This window comes from Tursiops truncatus, chromosome 17 (genome assembly GCF_011762595.2).
Source record: "Tursiops truncatus isolate mTurTru1 chromosome 17, mTurTru1.mat.Y, whole genome shotgun sequence".
Taxonomy (NCBI): Eukaryota; Metazoa; Chordata; class Mammalia; order Artiodactyla; family Delphinidae; genus Tursiops; species Tursiops truncatus.
Window position 1 is genome coordinate 77,218,433 of NC_047050.1, and position 21,836 is coordinate 77,240,268.

At 62.8% G+C, this 21,836-nt stretch overlaps 1 protein-coding gene across 2 annotated transcripts; it reads left to right on the top strand.

The window, feature by feature from the left end:
* The first annotated feature begins 6,780 nt into the window (after positions 1-6,780).
* On the top strand, positions 6,781-16,357 carry RHPN1 (rhophilin Rho GTPase binding protein 1). Of its 2 annotated transcripts, none has more exons than XM_073794315.1 (15): positions 6,781-6,950; positions 9,851-9,966; positions 10,976-11,104; positions 11,447-11,522; positions 12,130-12,207; positions 12,518-12,642; positions 12,731-12,897; positions 13,139-13,332; positions 13,678-13,834; positions 13,909-14,022; positions 14,370-14,585; positions 14,922-14,998; positions 15,211-15,357; positions 15,486-15,647; positions 16,016-16,357. In XM_073794315.1, the coding sequence occupies exons 1-15, from the start codon at positions 6,870-6,872 to the stop codon at positions 16,178-16,180; spliced, it is 2,004 nt and encodes a 667-aa protein (XP_073650416.1). In that variant the 5' UTR covers positions 6,781-6,869; the 3' UTR covers positions 16,181-16,357. The 2 variants fall into 2 exon arrangements, with proteins under 2 accessions (XP_073650416.1, XP_033698894.1); XM_033843003.2 differs by having other exon boundaries at positions 14,370-14,564.
* Positions 16,358-21,836: the final 5,479 nt, after the last annotated feature.

Here is a 21,836-nt window from a genome sequence, read left to right on the forward strand (position 1 = left end):
GGCGGGGCTCCTGCGCGGCACTGGCAGCTGGGGGTCTGGGGCGCGAACTCCCAGCCGCAGGCGGCGCGGGAGGTGGGGGGCGCAGAGCTGGGCCCTGGCAGGGTGGGTAGGAGCGACGAGGGGGCAGCCCAGGGTCAAGGGCCCCGCGGGAGATCTTGGCCCGGGTGTGTGAGCGTGCATGTGTGAGCGTGCACGTGCACCTGCGTGCGCGGGTTGGGATTGGGGAAGGACCGGCAGGGCGTGGATGTGATGGTGCCGGGGGAGGGGGGCGGGGACTGTCAGGTTAGGAAAGACAGCGTGTTCCCATTGCATTTAGAGGGATGAGTGAGCCTCAGTGGGCAGGACAGTTCTTGGGGCAGAGAGGCCTGCGGGAGACGCAGTGCCTGGTTTCCTGGGAGACGGCAATGAGGTCGGCCAGCGGAGGATAGTGGAGGTGGGGACAAGAGGAGTTGAGGATGACACCCAGGGTTCCAGTTTGCATGGTTGCGTGGGTGGGGCTGTCCTCTGACCCTAAAACCCCATCACAGGAAAACCGTCTAAAAACATACCTCTGGTGAAAACAGAGGAGGCTATTACAAACATGCTCCTTACTTTACAATTCGGTTGTTGTTTTATAAGTTCTGGTGCTTTTGTTTGACGTTATTAAAGATGCCATTTTCCTGCCTTCTTAACAAACGGACGTTAGGTAAATGGCTGTTTTCCTGCTTTGGTGAATAATGGCCAGACGGAAGCCTTCTGTCGTGTCGACGGCCTCTCACTGCCAGCCCAGTGTGTGCTGCGGCAGCTTTGCATAAAGGTGGCATCGAATCTACAATTGCGCCTGGATTTGCTGGAGCCCACGGAGGCGGAACTCATTTTATTCAGAACGCCGCGGAACGATAACCAAAAAAGGATACCATGAAGGCAACATCCATCATATGCTTCTTTAAAAACCCCATTGTCAGCATCAGTGACGATGGCATTACCGCTCAGTCACTGAGATTAAAAATTAGTCATACGTGGAAAATAGAAACAGGTTTTCAGGGAAAAGGAAGCTTTGGTTCCACTGAATTATGCCTCTTTTTTGCTTGGTAAATAAAGGATGCATATTTTCCAATGATATATATTTTCGAGGTTAGCTATGTCTAGGTGGTCCCAGATTTGGGGTAAGAGCCTTGTTGTCAGTTGACTGACTGGGCAGGTGTCAAAAACACTTTATAGGGCTTCCCTGGTGGCGCAGTGGTTGGGAGTCCGCCTGCCGGTGCGGGGGGCGCGAGTTCGTGCCCCGGTCCGGGGGGATCCCGCGTGCCGCGGAGCGGCTGGGCCGGTGGGCCGTGGCCGCTGGGCCTGTGCGTCCGGAGCCTGTGCTCCGCGGCGGGAGGGGCCGCGGCGGTGGGAGGCCCACGTACCACGAAGAAAATAAAAAAAAAAAACTTTATAACTTATATCCAAAACCGTCTGACAACAAGGTATTCAGTTGTGACATCAGAGTTACCGCCATCCAGAATCTGAATCTTTCTGGATTGGGTCACGAATGAGTCCTTGGAATGACGGGTGTCTTCCTTCTCTTAGGTGTCACAGCCCATCAGTGAGGCTGAGTGTGCAAAGCGTCACTCGGCTGCCTGCGCCCTCTCACCCCCTTAAACCCTGGTGAAACCGAGCCCTCTGCCTTCCGGGCAGCCACACGCCAGCTGGGGCCCCCGCCCCACCAGGAAGCCCCACCCCCCGTCCTTAGCCATCCTCCTCCTTGCCTCCTGTGACCTCCAGCACCCCTCCTCGGCCCACTCTCAGCGGGGGCCTTGCTTCCTATGTCATCGACACATGGAAACAGCGCACAGGGAGTGTCCGCATCCTCCCAGCCCCACGTGTGCCCTGCCTGTGTCTGCCGTCCCTCTGCCTCCTCCTGTCGCTGTGGTTGGACTATTCGAACCTCTGTTGAAGGCTCTCAGCCCTCCCCTGACCCCACAAGCACGTGTCCCACCAGTTCTCTGCCCCCCGCCCCCTGCCAAGCAGAACTCCCCAGATGTGTGTCCACTTCCCGTCCTCTGGCTCACTTTTGATCCCCGTTAAGGCAGCCTTCTGTCCCCACACCCCACTGAGACGGCCCCCAGCAAGGTCTCCAACACCCACCACCACCTTCCCTGGCCTTATCCCGCTGACCATCAGCAATGTGGGATGATGCCTCATTCACGGGTGCTCCTCGGACCGTGTCCGTCCCCAGGTTTCTGGGGGGCATCTGGCCCAGCTGCTCCTCCTCTTCCTGGCACTGCCATGAACTGCCAAGCTGTCTGCCCATGACTGCCCCACCACACGTGGCCCTGCCTGCAGCCCGCTCCCCACCTGGCCTCACCTGGCCTCCACTCCTCCAGAGCCCAGGGTGGTCCTTCGGCAGCAGGATTTTCTGCAGAAGGTCGTGGGGAGGCCTCAGTGGGGGAGAACATGCAGGTGCCTTCAGCCGTCTGCCAGGGACCAGACCAGTAAACACCACGCTCTGGGGAGCCCTGGGCATCCTCACCTCGCACTGTTCAAAGGATAAAGCTAGTTCCCCAAAGTGGCCAGAAAAATGTCCATGGAGCCAGGCCACGATGCCAAACTTACAAGGACAATAATTTGTACCCACCCCCTTTCCTTGGACCTCATTCCCGAAAAGTGCCGTTTCCCCAGAAGCCACCGTCCTTGCTTGGAGACAGACCTCTCCCTCCCTCCCCACGTGCACCTCTGCGTCCAGGAGGGGCGAGAGCACAGACGTGGCTTGGGAAGGGTCCAGAGTGTGGTGGGTATTCAGGGCCCACAGAGCCCCTCCCACCAGGGCCCTGGGCTGGGCGCCCTGAAGAAGACTCTTCTAAGGCACTCTGTCTGCTCCCAGGTGGCTTTTCCAGGTGCCCTCTGCAGCCATTGCTCTCAGTGGCTCTTTTTTTTTTTTTTTTTTTTCCCCAAATGACTCTCAGCTTGCCTTCAAATAAGAATAAATATGTGTGTCTGTTCCCTGGGCCTTTGACAGCCCTGAGCTGGCCCCATGACTCGGGTGGGATTGATGGCCCCGTCTCACTGAGAAGCCAGGTGCATCTTTTCCAAATGATGAATGGCTTTCTCACGAACACAAAATTGTTGATTGTATTTACAAACAATTCCTTTTTCACGTTCCGTTGATTCTTCTCCAGCGTCGGTCCCTCAGTGACACCCGCACGGCTGATGCATTGGTGGCCATTACCTCCATTGATTAAGGCTTCCTGTGGTCCCGCGGCGCCTGGTACGCCATTTGTCACAGACAAGCGGCTTGCACACAGCAGTATATCATGCTCCCTTCGGGCTTCACGGTTATTTATTCTTCAATTTATGTGGCGTACCCTGTAAGTACAGGCGCACACCAAAACTCCAAAATCTTAGCATGCCACAACAGTGAGCGAATACAGGAGTAAAGGAATTCTTTGCCAATCCCGTGCCTCCAGAGCCTGACTCCTCTGCCCCTCATTCTGAAAAAATGCAAATGTAAATAAACAGTGTCAGCACTGTCCCTAATTGAGACTTGGGACCAGAGAGAAGGTCGACGGAAGTGCCGCCACTTTTCACCAAGTCATTCAACACTTAGCATGGAACCAAAAGACCCCAGACCCAAATTCTTCAGCACCTCCTGGGGACGAGGCAGCCGTCAAAATGGCCCAATCCAGGCCAGGTGGGAATTTTCTAGAATCAGCTGCTTTCTCTAGGTTTCTCTGTCCCACCTCCTCCTCCTGATGGCATTTTTGGCTCACCCGGGGCATTCCCCACGGTCAGTCCCTACCAGGAAACGGGCTGTGTGCAGAGAAGGTGCTGGACGCTGCAAGGGTCCTGGCTTCTCTCCGGCCACTGGGTCTTGGGCAAGTCGGTGACACTCCAGATGGCCAGGCCCTCCTCTGGAACTTGCAGAGGCTCAGAACAGAGCCCAACTTTCCTCCCAACTCGAAAACCTGGGTGTTCACGTTCGCATCGATTGCCTATCTGGCTCATAGTTGCAAAGTGTCGATCAGTATAAAAGTGTAAGTCAGAGCCCATCAGCACTTACCGTGTACTGCCGTGGAGAGAAATTTATCTTCTCACAGCGCGGGAGGCTAAGTCCAGGATCAAGGTGCCAGCTTATTCAGCTCCTTGTAAAGACTCTCTTCCTGGTTTGCAGATGGACACCTTCTCACTGTGTCCTCACGTGGCTGAGAAAGCAAACTCTGGTGTCTCTCTTTCTTTTTTTTTGGCCATGCCACTCAGCTTGTGGGATCTTAGTTCCCTGACGAGGGGTCGAACCCAGGCCCCCGGCAGTGAAAGCAGGGAGTCCTAACCACTGGACTGCCAGGGAATTCCCTGGTGTCTTTTTCTCTTACAAGGACACTAATCCCATCATGGGGTCCCCACCCTCATGACCTCATCTAACCCTCATCACCGCCCAAAAGCCCCACCTCCAAATCCTATCACATTGGAGGTTAGGGATTCAACATAGGAATTTGGAAGGTGGAGAAAATTCAGTCCATAACGTAGCTTAACACTAGCTACCTTACCAAATTATCTAATTAGTTCTAATAGGGTTTCTTTTTGGTTGAATTTCTTGGGATTTTAAATTATGCAATCATGTCATTTGCATATAATTTTGTCTTCTTTCCCCTAGTATTTAGTTTCCCTGCATTATTTCCTTAACTAAAAGTTACAAACTACTCCTCCTGTGGGGCTCTCCCAGGGGCCCTCTGAAGATCCCCCCCCACCCAACTGGCCACAACTACATCCTGAGCCCATGCGTGTAGGCCTATGGATGGCTAACGGAATGGGACTAAGATGACCACTGTGGGTCACTGTGTCCTGCCGATGTTTGGGGCTGGACAGTGACTGTGCAGGTGTGCCCTGGCGTCACGGGCATTTATTTATTTATGTATATTTTTAATGTCTCTTTTCTTGCTTTGCATTTTTTAAGATGATCTGGGTTTTTTAAATTTTATTTATTTTTATTTTTGGCTGTGCACAGGCTTTCTCTAGCTGCGGCAAGCGGGGGCTACTCTTCATTGCGGTGAGCAGACTTCTCATTGCAGTGGCTTCTCTTGTTGCGGAGCACGGGCTCTAGCCGCATGGGCTTCAGTAGTTGTGGCATGTGGGCTCAGTAGTTGTGGCTCGCGGGCTCTGGAGCGCAGGCTCAGTAGTTGTAGCGCACGGGCTTAGTTGCTCCGCGGCACGTGGGATCTTCCCGGACCAGGGCTTGAACCTGTGTCCTTCGCATTGGTGGGCAGATTCTTTAACCACTGCGCCACCAGGGAAGCCTTCTAGTTATTTTTTAGGTAATGTGAAGTTTGTGTTCTTTCTTCTATTTCAAACCTTGTTTAGAAATATCTTTTCACTTCCAATGGTTACCTTTTATTTTGGATGTTTTTTGTTGTCCATTTCTAGACATCCACTCTTCCAAAACGAAGCTTTGGGATTGCTTTGTTATAGAAGGTGCAGAGTTTCACCAACCTTAGCTCTACAAGACCCGATTAGCCAAACAGGAGCCTCCTCCAGTGCCCTACCGCCCCCCCCAGGGGCGACCTCTTGTAACTCTTTGAGCTGCCGATTTGGTATTGAATTCCACAGTTCTGAACAACATACTTCTGCATCCGGAACTCTGTTTTCTAACTGAGGCCTTACCTACTGACTTTGCCTCAGGAGGATGAAGCTTCAGCTTCTCTCACCCACTTCTTCACTCTTCCCCTCTCCCCTCTTCCTAACAGAAACTCGTTATAATGGTCCTGAGGTCAAGATGCCAGGACATCCTGAAATACACAGCTGAGTCAGGTTATATTCTGTGGTTACTTTTTATTTTCCCGGGAGTTAACAATTACCTTATTTTGGAGTTGTTATTGTTGCAGATGGCCAGGGTGGGCCAAGGAGCTTAGTTTACAGGATTTAGCGCTGGGGAACTGCCGGATCAGGCGCACACGTTTGGAGAGAAGGAGCCTAGGGCTCTGCACGGAGGGGAGATGGTGAGGACGGACAAGCTGGAACTTTATCGGAACTTGATAAACTAGGGCTACTTATTACTCTGGTGTTCCTGCCCCTACAAACGGTGTGTTCTTAGGTGAGGTGAGCCCCACATGAAATTTGAGTGCACTGCAGAGTCACCATAACTAGAGAAATTATGAAAGGACCTGGACAGAGGCACATCGCTGGGGCAACCCTGCAGGGAGAGCAGGTTACGGAAAGAGTCCAATTCTGGAAGCAGGCTGGTCCTGGAGGCAAGTCAGTTCTAGAAGTAGGTTGTGAAAGCAAGATGATACTGGAAGCAGGTTGTGGAGGTGGGTTCTGGAGGAGGATTCTGGGGTGTGGGCTCCAGAGGAAGGTTCTGGAAGCGGGTTCTGGAGGTGTGACAATGGACGGCCGACCATGGCACCTCACTGGGGCCAGGCCGGAGCCTGGGTATCCGCGCGGAGACAGGAAAGCGGACCTTAAGAGCTGCACGGGCACTCGCGCCAGCAAAACCGTTAACCCCATTGCGGATGTTTTCGGACTAGCCCCGCGGAGGCCCCCCAGCCGGTGCGGGTGAAACCCGCGCAGCCCGGGGCCCTGCGCGGCGCAGTGTTTTTCCCTTATCCGCCGGCCGGCGGTTGCCAGGGGCGACCGCATTCCCCCGGGGCTCCGCGGGAGCGGGAGGGCAGGGTCTGGCCGCGGACCCACCTCCCTCGCACCCTGGTTGGCCAAGGCTGCTGTCCGTCGGAGTCTCCGCTGCCGCCGATTGGGCAGCGGAAAGTTTCGCACGCTCGGCGCCCAGCGCCCCGCCCCTCCAGCCGACTGGGCCACCCCTCCCACCCCCTCCGGGAGAGGGCAGTGCGGGATCCCGTGCGCCCGGGGTTCCTGCGCCAGCGTTGGCTTCCAGGCGGGCGCGGCCCGAACGGCGAGCGGCAATGGTCCCTGAGGGGAGGCCGGACGGTGCGGGCGCCGGCGAGGAGAGCGCCCGGCTGCAGGCGGCGGGCAGCGTCCGCAAGGTGGGAGTGCCCCAGGGCGGGGGGCGCCGGGAGGTGGGGTGCCAGATCCGACGTGCTCCTGTCGCCATCTGACTCCGGCGGGCGCGGGACTGCCGGGTCGGCGCTGGCTTCTCCCGTCCGAGCGCGCCGCTAGACTCCGGGGCGAACCCCGCATCTCGCTCGCCCCTAGAGGCAAGGTGGGCTTATCGCTGGGGAAACTGGGGCCCGGTGCGGAGCCAGAGCCCAGCTGTCTGCCTTTGCTGGGCTCCTCTCTAGCCCGTTTGGGGACCCCTCCTGTGTCGACCAGGAAAAAGTGGGAGCGCAAGTCCACCTCTTGGTTTTCTCCAACGCTTCAGGACCCCCTTCTGTGACAGGTGTTGCGCTCTGGTCAGTGACAGCCCGTGGCCCTAGTGTTTGTTCCTGGTGCCCATCATTCCTCCTTTTCTAGCTTTGCCCTCTCTCTCCTAGGGCTGTTCAGCTTGCCCTGGGCACCCAGCTCTGTGTTTAATGAAACTTTTAGCAACAGGTGGCTGAAGCCTCGTGGGTACAGGAAATGGCTGGAGGATTGCCCAGCTAGGTGGTTTGTCCCTCCTCACCTACCCGCACCTCTGCCCCCTCCTGAAATCCCTGACCCCACGCGCTGTGGACTGTGGACCATTTCCAGGACGACTGGGGAAGCTCTGGAAGGGAGGGGGTGTGGAGACATTCGAGTCTGTGCCTGGGAAGGAGAGGGTGCTCTGGCTGCCTCCCTCTGCAGCCCGGGAGCCCAGCTGTCCCCAGGTGGTCAGCAAGAGGCTGCCCCAGTGTTTATGCCAGGCCTTGGGCATCCATGTCCCCAAGGGTTTTCAGTCAGGTGCCACCAAGCATAGGTGGCACCTGCACCCACAAGGGTGTGAGGCCTGGCCCTGCTGACCATCTTGCTGATTGTTCCCAGGCCAGTGCTGGCATAGTTGCCCCCACACGTAGCCAGTTCTGGACACTGCCCATGCCATTTCCTCCTGGGCTTCTGGGGGATCCGCTAGACCCATGCCATCAGGGCCATTGCAGGGAGGGTGTGGGGAGCTGCCCCTCTTCTCCGTCGGAGTGGAGGTTCTTCCACAGGTGGGCGAGCTGGCACATCCCTTTACCACCTGGTGCGGAAATGGGGGTGAGTGTGGCTCTCAGCCCGCCCAGCACTGCGGACTGGGCCGTAGGCACACCTCCCATCCAGGTCACACAGCCAACCTGCCCTCTGGAGGGAGCGTTAGGGTCACAAGGCCATGGGGGTGCTGGCTGCGGAGCTCAGAGGGGACCCTGGCTCAGAGGCCGTGGTCTCCCGCCTCCAACACATCTCTCCGGGAGCACTTGACATTGGAGACAAACGAACTGTGTTGATGGGGACAGCCCTGCGGGGCTGGAGGTCTCTGCCCGGCACGTGGACCACCCCTCCCCAGGCAGACAGCTGTGCTGCTCACCCAGAACCCTTAGAACCTGCTGGAGCTTTGCAGTTGGACCTTCAGAGGGATAGGGATGTAGCTTCGGCTGTGGCCTGCCCCTCTGTCCCCAAATTCTCAGGCCTCCTGGAGGGGAGACTGCTCACATCCTCTCCTCATTCCCTTTTGCACCAAGTGGGTATGGGAGGCACCACGGAGAAGAGGCTCAGGCCAGTGGGAAGACAGACACTCAACAAGCAGAGCAGAGAGAGGAGAGCCGTGTTTTGTCTTGTTCCATCCTGGTGCCACCCTGACACCAGCCCCCTTCCCATCTACAGATGAGGGCCTGCCCAGGGTCCCACAGCAGGGAGTCCTCCAAGTTGATTGCTCTTTCTCCCATTGTTCAATGTGGACAAGTCCCCTCTCCCCAGTTACCTTGAAGCCTTCTATCAAGTCCCAGAAGAATGCCTCCTCCTGCAGGAAGTCTTCCCTGATTGATCTCTCCTGAGAATACTGGAGTGTGGAGGAGATGTTGGGCCATAATCCAAGGTGGCTATGCACCAGGAGCCTTGTCTGTGCAAGGGCGTGAGACCTTCTTTAGGGTGCCCCCTGCACAGGGCTGGGACAAACTAGAGCCCCCAGAAGGTGGGAAACTGCCCTGTGTGTGACAGTGGGGGCATGCTTCCTCAGATTTGCAGAAGACAGTGGCCATTGTAGGGAGGCCAGCGTCAGCCCCGCATGAATAAAACTTCCCCTGTCTGTGCCATCAGGGCAGGGTCCTGGGAGGCACTGTGTTCTCGTCCCTGCTCCGTTCGGGGGCCAGGTGATCACCTGAGCCTGAGAGGACGTTGCCCAAGGAAGTACGTTCTGAGAAATCCTTCCCAACTCTTGGGCTGGTGACTGACCCAGACGGGAGGTCCTTAAATGGCCAGGAGGAGGTGTGGCAGCTGTGGCTGCACCAGTCCCACTGGGGCCCTGAAGCCCCTCCCCTCACCAGAGGAAGCCTCTCACCCTCGGAACCTGCCGCAGGGCTCCCTGCTTGGGGCCCGGGACGTGGGCAGGCAGGCAGGTGGCCCATATGCAGTACAGAACCCGCGCAGAGGCACTTCGGATGGTGGCCGTTGGGAGGCCTGGCCTGCTGCCTGTGAGCAGAGGGACCCTGGGCCTGTGGTTTGGGACAGAGCCCGGCAATGTTCAGCGTGGCCCAGGGGAGCCTCCTGTTAGCGCCCCAGCGGGAGCTGGCTGGGCATCCCCTCCAATTAAACGTGTGTGGCCTGGCATAATTGTGTGGGCGGGATGGGTCGTGGGTGTTACAGAAGGAATTCAAAAGGGCAGGAGGATGTGTGGTGAGTAATTGGCCATCTCCCGGTGGGAGCTCCAGGCTGGGCTGCTGAGACCCAGAGCCACACCGGACAGGCCGAGATTCTTCCCGGGGCCCCAGTCCCAGCCACATCTCCCCCTGCCATGTCCTTGCTGGCCCGGCCCCCGTAACCTGTGGCCTCTTGGCAGGGCTGTGACCTCCTGGCAAATTCACAGCACGGCTGCCTGCAGAGTCGCAGGGCCCAGATCCACCAGCAGATCAACAGGGAGCTGAGGATGCGGACGGGCGCCGAGAACCTGTACAGGTGCGTGCTGGCTGCCTGGGACACCTGCCGCCGGCCGACCCGTGGGAAAACAGTGCCGTGTTCCCCGAGGCCCCTGAGAGGCAGGTGCATCCCGGGGCAGGGCAGTGACCCAGGTGGGTGCCTGGTCTTGTGGTCCACATGTGATTCCGTGACCATGGCCTCCCATTCAGGCTCCTGAGAGGCAGGGCTGGGCGTCCCACTGGGGTCTGGGGCAGTCATGCCGCTCAGCTGAGACCCTCACAGGTGACTCAGGCCCCCACCTTGGTGGCCCAAACTGGCAGGGGTAGGCTCAGGGCCAGCCGAGTTCTGTTCCGTGCGGGACTGGAGCAGGGCTTGAGGGGATGTCCCCACTGCTGTGCAGTGTGGGAGCCTTTGAGATGCACATGGTGACCAGCAGCTGTGTGCTGACCTTCACACACGCCAGTTCTACTGGTGATGGCCCGAGGCCCAGGGAGGAGGCCTGGCCTGCTTGAGTGCAGACTGCCAGTGAGTGCAGAACCAGCCCCAGGGCGGGGCTTGGCTGGGCCTGGGCCACTCCTTTTCCTTAGCAGCCCTGGCCCCCTGTCCCTCCCATCTGTAGGGCCAGCCCTGCCTTCCTGGACCTGTGGCCCCACTGGCAGGCACAGAGAGGGTCTGATCCCCGCCCCTCCAGGGAAGTTGGCTTCCATTCGCTGTGGAGGGCAGGCTGAGCTGTGTCCTGGGGGCGCGAGAGGTGGTGGAGGACCTGCCCTGGAAGCTCGGGGACCAAGGAGACGTGCTTGGGCCAGACATACCCGCGACATACCCGCGTGGACAGGAGTCTGCGTGAACCATGGGGGTTTGCAGAGAAGGGGGAGGTCATCTGGTGGGCCCTGGACCCCACTGCTGCCCCCCAAGGGGGCTGGGCCCGTCAGCACATCACTGTGGGAGCGGGCTCCAGAGCTCAGGCTAGGGCAGGGGCTGCAGCGAAGCCGAGGGGCGTGGGCCCGCCTGCAGGGCTGGGGCTTCACCTCAGCCTGGCCTCCCCTAGAGCCACCAGCAATGCCCGGGTGAGGGAGACTGTAGCCCTGGAGCTGAGCTACGTCAACTCCAGCCTGCAGCTGCTGAAGGAGGAGTTGGAGGGGCTCGATGGCAACGTGGACGCCGACCAGCCCCAGAGGTGTGTGTGCACGCGTGTGCAAGGACACGGACTGGCCCCAGATGTGCGTGTGTGCATGTGTGCAAGGACGCAGGCTGGCCCCAGAGATGCATGTGTGCAAGGATGCGGAGCGGCCCCAGAGGTGCGTGTGCATGCGTGCGCAGAACAGCACCCACCACGTGTGTGTGTGGGAGGATGTGATCCAAGACGGCGTGGTGGGACGTGTGTGGTGTGCAAGGACATGTACCGTAATCAGAGGAGAGGCGTGTCCCGTGGGGCGGGAGTGGTAGAGGGTGGACTGCGTGGCCACTGGGGACAGCAGAGTCCAGCCTTAGAGCCCAGACTCGATGCTTCTGGTTCTAGCGAAGGTGTCACTGTCCCCATGATCCCCCTGGGGCTGAAGGAGACCAAGCAGCTAGACTGGGCCACGCCCCTGAAGGTGAGTACTGGCCTGTGCGCCCTGGGCTCGGGGGGTCTCTGGGGCTTCCTGGTCCAGCCGTCTCACGGAGATGAAGACTCTGAGGCCCAGAGAGGAGGGGGTCTGCCCTGGAGCCCCTTGGCCTCCCCAGGCTATGGGGGATTTGGATTGGGTGGGCTTTGCAGAAAGGCACGCACCCTGGGATGGGTGTCAGCAGAACTGGAGGCCCCAAGACGGCTGCAGGGTCCTGACTCTCACTCTGAGGGCCCCTCTGGCGGGGGCCACCTCTTCCAGTCAGAGCCTGTGCTGAGAAAACCCGCTGGTTCCTGGGGCCTTGCTGGGGCTCGTGAGCCCGGCTGCCCTGGCTAGCTCGCCACTCCGGCCAGGCCGGCAGAAAGGTGCCTCGCCTCTCGGCCTCAGTGTCCTTGCCTGTCAAGGGGCAGGTCACTTGCCTCGTGGGGTTAATGAGGGAATTCAAGTAGAAACATCACCAAGTCTCCAGGCCCCATATCTGTGGTGGGGGGCACCCATGTCAGTGTGTAGACCAGGGCCTCCCCTCGCTTCGGGTCTTCACCCGCGTCGGGCTGGGAGACTTCAGGGAAGCCCAGCGCCTGTCCCTTCGAATCAGGAGCTGATCTCAGGGCACTTTGGAGAGGACAGTGCTTCCTACGAGGCTGAAATCCGGGAGCTGGAGGACCTGCGGCAGGTGGGTGGGTGCCTCCCAGTCCATAGGTGAGAAGACAGAGGCTCGGTGCTGCTGGCCCTTTGGGAATGGCTACTCTGTGCCTGTCCCCACCCCAGGGACCCTGCCTGGGTCTCTCGCCCCAATGCCCTGCACAGTCTCCTGGAGTGGCACGTGGTCCACAGCAGCCCCCGGGAGGGCAGGTGTGACCGTGTCTACCCCTAGACCCTGGGGTGCTCTCCTGGGGCTGTGGCATTCAAGGGGATTCCCAGGGTGGTGTGCGTTCCATGAGGTGGGCTGGGGCCGTGGGACCCTGCTGACTTCCACCCGGCAGGCCGCGCGGACCCCTAGCCGGAGCGAGGCGGGCCTGGAGCTGCTCACGGCCTACTACAATCAGCTGTGTTTCCAGGAGGCGCGCTTTGTCACCCCGGCCAGGAGCCTGGGGCTGCTGTTCCACTGGTAGGGGCGGGGCGGGGCGGGGGGCGGCGGCGCTTCTGAGACCCTGGCTTCTCGTGAGGGCTCTGCCCAGCCTGACCCGACCCTGCAGGTATGACTCGCTGACGGGGGTTCCGGCCCAGCAGCGGGCCCTGGCCTTCGAGAAGGGCAGCGTGCTCTTCAACATCGGCGCCCTCCACACCCAGATCGGGGCTCGCCAGGACCGCTCCTGCCCCGAGGGCACCAGCTGTGCTGTGGAGGCCTTTCAGAGGGCTGCGGGTGAGAGCCGCCCAGGGCTGGCCCCCCAGCTGTGCCTGCGTGGTCCTCGCTTCCAGGCGTGAGGGGCAGAGGCTTCTCTGTGGCCAGAGCTAGGGGCCCAGTACGATGGCCCCCTAGCCCGAGGGGTCACACGCACAGGCCCTCTGTGGGACGCAGAGGGTGTTCCCCAACCAGGGCCGAGCACACGGGGTGGGGGTGGGGTGGCCCCGCCGTGCCACCCTGAGCCCCCTCCCCTCCGCAGGGGCCTTCAGCCTCCTGAGGGAGAACTTCTCCCACGCACCCAGCCCCGACATGAGCCCCGCCTCACTCTCCATGCTGGAGCAGCTCATGACCGCCCAGGCCCAGGAGTGCGTCTTCGAGGGCCTCTTGCTGCAGGCCCCCGTGGCTCCCCGTGACTGCCTGGCCCAGCTCCACCTGGCTCAGGAGGCCGCCCAGGTGAGGGCGGGGAGCCCGGCCAAGCTGCGGTGTCTCAGTGAGCAGCAGGGCCTGGGTCGAGGGTGCCGGCTGGAGCTTAGGAGCAGAGCCAGGATCTGGGCGGGGGGCGGGTACAGGGCCTCCTGTAGGGCCCCAGAGCCGGCTGTCAACCCCGAGGTCCTGAGTCCCCGCCTCTGGGGCAACACCAATCAGGGCAGGAACCGGGGCCCTGCCCCTGAGCTCAGCCTGGCATGGGGCAGGGCCGCTGGGACTTTGGTCGAAGCCAAGCCCCAGGGTGGGGAGGGGTGGGGGCCCAGGCCGCTGGGCTCGCGGGAGGCCCCACCATCCTGCCGTGTGCGCCAGCAGGTGGCGGCCGAGTACCGGCTGGTGCATCAGACCATGGCCCAGCCGCCCGTCCAGGACTACGTGCCCTTCCCCTGGACCACCCTGGTGCACGTGAAGGCCGAGTACTTCCGCGCCCTGGCCCACTACCACGCGGCCCTGGCCCTGTGTGACGGCGCCCGTGAGTGCCCCGCCCCGCATGCCCGTGTGCCGGCAGGGCCCCGCCGGCGCCTCACCGCCCTCTCTGACCCACAGCGGTGGCGGAGGCGGAGCTTCCAGCCCTCGAGCAGATCTTCCTCGGGCTCCCGGCCTCGTCTGAGCCCCGGGGCCCCGCCCTGCCCCAGGAGCAGGAGGACCGCCGGAAGCTGGGTGAGGCGGCTGAGGGAGGGGCGGGGCGCTGGGGCCTCCGCGGGCGTGAATGCCCCACTCCACCCTGTCATCCCCAGCCCTGATGCCCCGGCGCTGGCGGGTGGGGTCCCCAGCTCGCCCGGAGCAGGGGCCCCAGCAGTGCGGGCGGCGTCGGGAGGGGGCGGGGGCAGGGGGGGGCGAGCCACACACGGCGGCAGTTCTTTCGCGGCTCAGACCTGCCGTCGGGCCCTCAGGATGAGCCCAGAAGCCCTCGCTTGCCCTCCTCTCGCAGCACCTGGTGGTGGGGGAGCTGGGGCCCAGCCTGGAAGGGCCAGGCAGGCAGCGTGTGACAGCTCTGTCCCGTGCAGGCAAGGCCCACCTGAAGCGGGCCATCCTGGGTCAGGAGGAGGCCCTGCGGCTGCATGCCGTGTGCCGGGCCCTGCGCAGGGTGGACCTGCTGCAGGTCGTGCTGGCCCAGGCGCTGCGGCGCTCTCTGGCCAAGTACTCGGAACTCGACCTCGAGGACGACTTCTGTGAGGCCGCCGAAGCCCCTGACGTTCGGCGTGAGCAGCCAGGCCCCTTGGGTGGGTGTGTCCTGGCCCCAGGGGGGCGGGGGGCGGAGGCCTCCTGGCGAGCAACAGCCATTTGCCACAGAGCTATGGGCCCTGGAAGGAGGAGCGGGGCACTTGGCGGGGGAGCCGTGACGGCAGCTCCACGCCCCCCTCTCCCTGCACCTCGGACCCCCAAGAACCACGCCCCGGGGCTCCTCCAGCTGGTGGCCCACAGAGGGGCCGGTGTGCACGGGCTGCATTCGGGTCACCCACTCCGCTCTGGCCGAGCCGCACCCGGCTGCTTCCCAGCGTTCTGGGGCCGAGAGCCTTGGGCTCAGCCACGCCCTCCCTCCCCCTTCTCCCTTTCAGCTAAGACGCAGCGGAGGCCGGAGGGCAGGGCGCCCAGCTTCTCCCGGGTGAAGGTGGCTGACATCTTCCATCGTCTGGTGAGCACCTCCCAGGCCACCCCCACCTCGGCTCTGCCCTGCGTTCTCAGGCAGGCCCTCGATGGCGGCCCAACCCTGCCCGGCCCCCTTGCAGACCCTGCTGGTTTCTGTCCCCAAATGTGGAGATCGGGGCGAGGGTGCTCCAGGCCGGGGCTCCCCCGAGGGCGGCAGCCCAGCCAGGCCTCTGACCTCTGACCTCTGGCCGCCCCCAGGGGCCCCTGTCCGTGTTCTCAGCCAGGAACCGCTGGCGGCTGGCAGGGCCCATCCACGTGGCCCGAGGAGAGGGCGGCTTCGGCTTCACGCTGCGGGGCGACGCGCCCGTCCTCATCGCGGCTGTCGTTCCAGGGGGCCGGGCCGCGGTAAGGGGCTGACTGCGGTAAGGGGCTGACTGCGGTAAGCCCGCCCCGGGGCTGACTGCGGGAAGGGGGAAGATGGGACTGGCCAGAGGTGGAGGGGTGCCCGCGGGACTCTCCCCGCCTCCCTGCAGGCGGCCGGCCTGAAGGAGGGTGACTACATCGTGTCAGTGAACGGGCAGCCGTGCAGGTGGTGGAAGCATGCAGATGTGGTAGCCCAGCTGAAGGGCGTGGGCGACGAGGGCGTGAGCCTGCAGGTGCTGACGCTGCTGCCTGGTGCCGAGCCGCCTGGCTCGGTGAGCCCCGGGGCCCTGGGGGGGTGGTCCCTAACTCCTTGTCCCGCCCCGGCCCTGGGCCTTCCGCCAAGCCCCCAACATCCGCAGATGCCAGGAGGGCACTCGGGTGACCTTCCAGGCAGCAGCCGCCTATGCTGCGGCCTCCACCTGGTAGCAGCTCCTGCCCTTGACAAGGCCCCAGCCCACCCCTCAGCTGGCCTCCACCCTCCTGGAGGCTCCGGGGTGCCCTGCTGCATGGCCGCCCTCCCAGGGACCCCGCCATGTGCCCCCTGAATACCACCCAGCTCGTCCCTGTCGCACTCACCAGGCTGGCCACAAGCAGGCCAGGCCAGGGTGCCGACCGATACCCATTTCCATCCCGAACACAGGGGGACCGCCGGCCAGCCCTGGGGGCGCTTCTGAGGAGCCAGAAGGAGTGTGGCTGGGAGACACCAGGGCCCGCACAAGCCAGCCCCAGGCCCCTCCTTGGCTGGAACCGCAAGGCCAAGAGGGGCAAGGCTGGAAGGAGGCTGTCCCCAGCCCCACACCCCTGAGCCGGGCTGCCCAGGCCGGCAGTGAGGGGCCAGCTCTCCCCACACCCCAGCCCCAGCACAGGCTCCAGCTGACTGGGAGTGAAGACCCCATGCACGCCTTCCTGACCCCAGAGCACCTTCGGGCCAGTTTGCTGCCCCACCCAGTGCCCAGAGCTGCCCATTAAAGACATTGTGAGATGAGGTGTGTCCGAGCCCAGTGATGTGGGCCAGGTGCTGCCCCCCCCATACGGGAAGTGTCACAGTCGCCTCTGGACCCCAACTCCCAAGTGCCAGGAGGCTGCCCCTGGGCTGCCCTGTCCTCCTGCGCCCCGGGTGCCCACTTGAGGGCAGCTTCCCGGGTGGGGGTGTCCGGCTGCCCTTCTTGGATCCTGAAGGAGCCGTCCCCAGAGAGCCAGGCAGGCTGGGGTGACGTGTTGCCAGCGGGTCCCTGCAGCCCAGATGCCCCCTGCCCCCCGTGCTGGGCTCCTGAGGCCCCTCAGCTGAGCTCTCCCCATCCCCCCGCCCCCCCAGCATGCCATATCTTGTCCACACCCTCCCTCAGGACTGGCTGCGCCCCAAGCCAAGCTTCTGTTTGGCCCCCAGTGATTCCTTCTGGGCACCCCTCCCGCTGGCCCACCTGGCGCCCAACAGGCTGGAGGAGGCTCAGCTGCCTTCCCGCCCTGCCCCTCCCTCCGCACAGCAGCCTGGAGTGCCCACAGCGCTGCCTCCCATCTGGTCGGGGTCCCAGCCAAGGCCAGCTACTGCAACACCCTTTACTGTCCCTCCGTGGACAGAACGGGGACCCATCCCTGCTTCCGTCCCTCCTGTCCCCTCATCCTGACCCCTTCTGCGTCGAGGGCCTAGATCTGATCCCAGCCCTGCACCTGCAGTCCAGTCCTTTACCAAGCTGCCAGCCAGGCCCATCTCCCGCCCTCACTTCCCATCTGGCCAAGCTCCACCCGCCCTCACCCTGTCTCCGCCCTCACCCCGCCAGGCCCCACCCCATCCTGCCAGGCTCTGCCCCACCTGTCCTCGCCCTGCAGTCGAGCCTGGGCGTCCGAGGCCCCTGCTCCAGCCTCGGGCAGGTGTCTGCGGGGCCGTTTCATCCTCCTGCACCTGAGCCCAGCACTGAGGGGTGCCCCCAGCCCACTCTAGCCCCCTTGGACTCCTCCCCAGCCCCTTTGGCACTGAACTGGGCTCCTCAGACCGTGAGCCTTCAGTGTTCCCCCCCAGCCATGCGTACTGGTGGACGGCCCCCAGAGACCACGGCGGCCACACTCTCCTGGGTCCCGCGGTGGTGTGGCTCAGGATCTGGCCCCAAAAAGAGGAGTGAGAGGTGGGACGGGGTGCCGCCTGCAGCCCTAGGCAGGGTTGGGGGGGGCAGGGGTCCCCGTGGCCACCAGGGGGCAGCCGCTGCCCGCTTAAGTGCAGTGCAGGTTTGGGGAAGGGCGAGCAGCAGACCCAGGAGAGCAAGGAAGCCCCCCTGCAGACCAAGGCCCAGCTACCCCCATCTCCGGGCATCATCCCTGTCCCCTCTGTGAGGTCCCCAGGCAGGAGCAACCCTGTTGGGGGGCCAGGCAGCCCTGGCCCCTGCCATCCACCACCTTCTTTAGCATTACTGGGGCAGGGGAGTGAGTGGGCGGGGGGGGGGGGCGGTGAGAGCGTGAGGGAATGGGTAAGTGGGTGTGATGAGGGCATGCAGCTTTCGGAGTGGGATGGCAGGGCTGCGCCACCTGCCGGAGCCTACGGACAGGGCATCCAGGTGCGTCCCTCCCCGACCCACCTGCCCCTCCTGGGAGAATGCCCCTCTCAGCAGAACCGGCCAAGGTCACCTCCGCACTTACTAATTTGATTAATAAAACTGTGCATCAAGGAAGCATTACCCGCTAATCGGGGACGACAAGGCTGGCAGGTCCTGTCCAGGACTCAGCAACTTGCCTGCTTCCAGCAGCCGATCTGGACCCAAGAGGGGCTGGGACTGGGCACGGAGCTGCTACCTGCTTCTCGCCCCAGGCAGGTGGGGAGGGCCCCTTGCCAAGGACCAGACCCTCCCCATGCGGACAGCCGGTGGTGCACGCCCCACCAGGGCCTTCCCAGCCCCTCCCTTGCCCTGCACAAGTGGCCTGCCTCCCGGCCCTCAGGCAAGCCAGGGCCTTTGCTCCTCTGGGCCAGGTGGGGCTGGGCATCGAGGGGAACTCCAGCTCTCCAGGAAGCAGTGAACCCACTTTCCAGATGGGAAAGTAGGTGCTGAGCGTGGGGCACAGACCAACCGGCGTCCCACAGGGCCAGCGGAGGCTCTGCCCACACGTTTCAGCTGTTCCTGGACGCCGAGAGTACTGCCACCCTGTGTCCAGCACACCTCAGCACACAGCATACAGCACACGGCCCACCCAGTCTCCCTGGCATCTCCCTAGTGTCCCTGGACGGCTGAGTTGGCCAAAGGCGGAGTCCTGGGCTGGCTCCAGGAGGCCTTGGGGATGAGGTCATGGACACGACTCTGGGCCTGGCAGGACCCCCGGCGGTCAGTCGTGGCCTGACCCCCACCATGAGGGCAATACTGCACCCCCGTGGGGGCAGGACTCAGAACAAGCTGGCAGTGGCCTGTCTGGCACCCGAGGGTGAGTCCCGCTACACACGACATCAGCCTGGGGTTGTGTGAGCGCCTGGCCCAGCCCAGGAGTGAAGCAGGCGGCTGAGGGGCTTCTCCGTGTGTGCCAGGGGACTGTCCAGGCTGGGAGAGGGACTATGCCCTGAGGGCCCACCTGGGCTGAGTCCTCTCCCCAGTGGCAGCGGGCTGCCCTGACGGGCTGGCGCGTGGGGATCCGCACACAGTGGGGCTGGGGGTGAGAAGGCGCACGCCTGCCCGGCCCATCCACTCTGCCCTGATGTGTCTAGGGGCTCCGGCCCTTCCCAGATGCCTGCCCCGTAACAGCGCCCCAGCCCCCTTCTGCCCTGTGCTCTCTGCCCCCTCAGTTCCAAGCTGGGATGTGCTCAGCCTTCCTCAGATGTGGCCACGTCTCAGGTCGGTCACGGCTCTAAACCCCCCACTTTCCGGTCCAGCCACATCCCGTTGTCGCGATGCCCCGGATGGGCCGTGGGCCACAGACAGGGACGGCGCCGGCTCATCCACAAGCTCCACAAATACCTGGGAAGGTGCAGCCGCCTGGTGCGAGTGTCCCGTGCATGTGCCACCCGGGGAGGGAGGGTGAGGGCCGGGAGCTTCCGAGGCGGCAGCGGGACACTGTCCTTGTCCCCGTGCCCAGCGCGGGGAGGGCCCGGGAGGACTTGGGAGAGCGTGGGGCTGAGGGCGTGCGCTGAGCAGCGTGCACGCGGAGCTCCCCGGCACGCGCCCAGGCCGCCCCGGCCGCCGCCCCCGCCCCACGCAGGGACGTCTCATTTTCCAGAGCGGTCTCGCGCTGCGCGGGGAGGTTGGGCTGAGTGCACGCTGTGATCGTTTTGCTTTGCCAACAGAAAACTGCCGCGAGGGGAAAAGGCAAACTCCCTTTCGCTTGGGTCAGCAGTGAGCGCAGCAGATTAATGTGAGGAGAGGCGTGGGCGCGGAAGGAAGGGAGCCCCGAGGCGGCGGCGGGAGGGCCAGGGAGGGGGTGGGGCGCAGGGGTCACAGGGGAGGGCCAGGTGGAGGACAGGTGTCAGGGCCGCCGGCTGGGGGGACTCCTCCTGGCTTCGCTCTTCCCCCGTACCCCCTCGATTCACTTCTCCCAGGGCTCCCACCGCACCCCACCCCCACCCGCACCCAGCCCAGGCCCATCCACCTCCGCCCCAATCCCCCAAAAGGCAGGCTTGGCCCAGGAGCCTCCAGAACAGGACCTGGATCGATGGCACACTCCAGCCGGAACCCCACTAACCATGACCACGAGGTGGTTCCCAGCCTTCACCCCACTGGACACCAGCCCCTGGGGTGAGCCCACGGGAGGTAGCACTCGGGGACCCAGGGCCAGTGTGAGAGGCGGTGCGGCTCACCAAAGCTGCACAGCCGCCGCGGGGGTGGGGGCCGCCAGGGTGGTCCCAGGGCCCTGGGGATCCAGAAGTGGGGTGCGTGGGAGGCAGTTAAGTGGGAGAAGCAGCCGCTCTGACCCCGAGCTCCTGGTGGGGCCGAGTCCCCAAGGCCCTGCTGAGAAGGCTGGGTTAGAGGTCTGCCGGCCCTCATGGAGGCCGGGAGGTAGGGCTCCAGCGTTGGGGTGTCCCGTAGGGACCCAAGCCCAAGAAGCCCGAGGCACACTGCTCCCAGCATCCCGAGACAGAGCTTTTGTTGGAGACGCTGAACTTGCTGCCTGACCGCAGAGGGCTCAATGGTGGCCCCCAAAAGATACAGCCACCCAGAACCTGTGAACGTGCCCTTGTGTGGAAAAAGGATCTTTGCAGATGTATTCAAGTTACGGATCTTGGGATGAGATCATCCTGATTACCCGGTGGGCCCTGAATCCACTGACACGTTTCCCAGTAAGAGACAGAAGAGGAGAGGCCGTGTGAAGACACGGGCAGAGACGAGTGCTGAGACAGCAGCCTAGGAGCACCTGGGGACACCAGAGCGGAAGGGACCAAGAAGGGTCCTCCCCTCCAGCCTGCGAGAGAGCACGGCCCTGCCGACACTTCCATCTCAGACTTTTGGCCTCCAGAACTGGGAGAGAACAAGTTTCCGGTGTTTTAAGCTTCCGAGTTTAGGGTAATTGGTTAGAACAGCAGCAGGAAGCCAATACGCCGACCTCACACAAGTCCCCGTGTTTCTGGGCCTCAGTTTGTCCTTCCGTAGGATGGACAACAGGGCCTCAGGTGTTGGATTAGAGGGGTGGGCTCAGCCCAGCTGTCCAGGAGAAGCATCTCGCACTTCTGGAAAGCCCGCCCCACCCCCAGATTCTGAAGCACGTGGCTGGGGCACTCGGCACTCGGTCACGATGGCCTGAACATCTGCATTTCGGGACTGTCCAGCTAGAGGCGGACCGAGTGGATGAGGCAGCCACAGACATCCCCCACCCTGCTCACCTCCCTCGGCCTCAGAGTCCTGGGGGCTCAGAGCCTTCTGTGGCTGGCTCCCAGGTGGCTGTGTGCCTTTGAGGCATCTCACCACCCCTCAGACGGGCCATGGGTCCTGAGTGCTGCCTCCTGGGGGCTCAGCCCCAGGGGGAGGTGGGAGACCGTTCTCTCGGTGGCTGGTGAGGCCTCTGCACAGGGCCGTGGGGTCGCTCAGAGTCCGTGTGAAGCAGCCCGGTCACGCCCCTGGCTGTGTGTGTTAGGGGGGTCTGAGGCCTGGGGGGCTGCCCAGGCTCAGCCAGCACCCCATCCACCCCCCCCACCAGGGCCAGGCACCCTAGCAAGCTTTGCCCTCTTCCCTGTGGCCGGGGTCTGTGCGTTCAGCTGTCGTGCAGGTGAGCCTACCTCACCGAGCTCCTAGGGGGGGCGATGGACCCAAAAACAGTTGCCCCCAGGCAAATTTAGAAGGCTCGACTGGGGCCGTCCAAGGAAGTGGAGTGGAGGTGACTTGGGTCAGGGTCAGTAGTCGGTGTGGCCGCCGAGGGAACGGGCAGTGCACGGGTTTAGAGGACACTGAACCCCGCCCCCCCCACGAGCCCCCCTCTCCCAGCACCAGGGGTGAGGGTCTCCCGGGGCAACCTCGGCCGCCCCTTCTGTGGCCGCGTGCCTCCTGGTGTGAGGGAAAGGA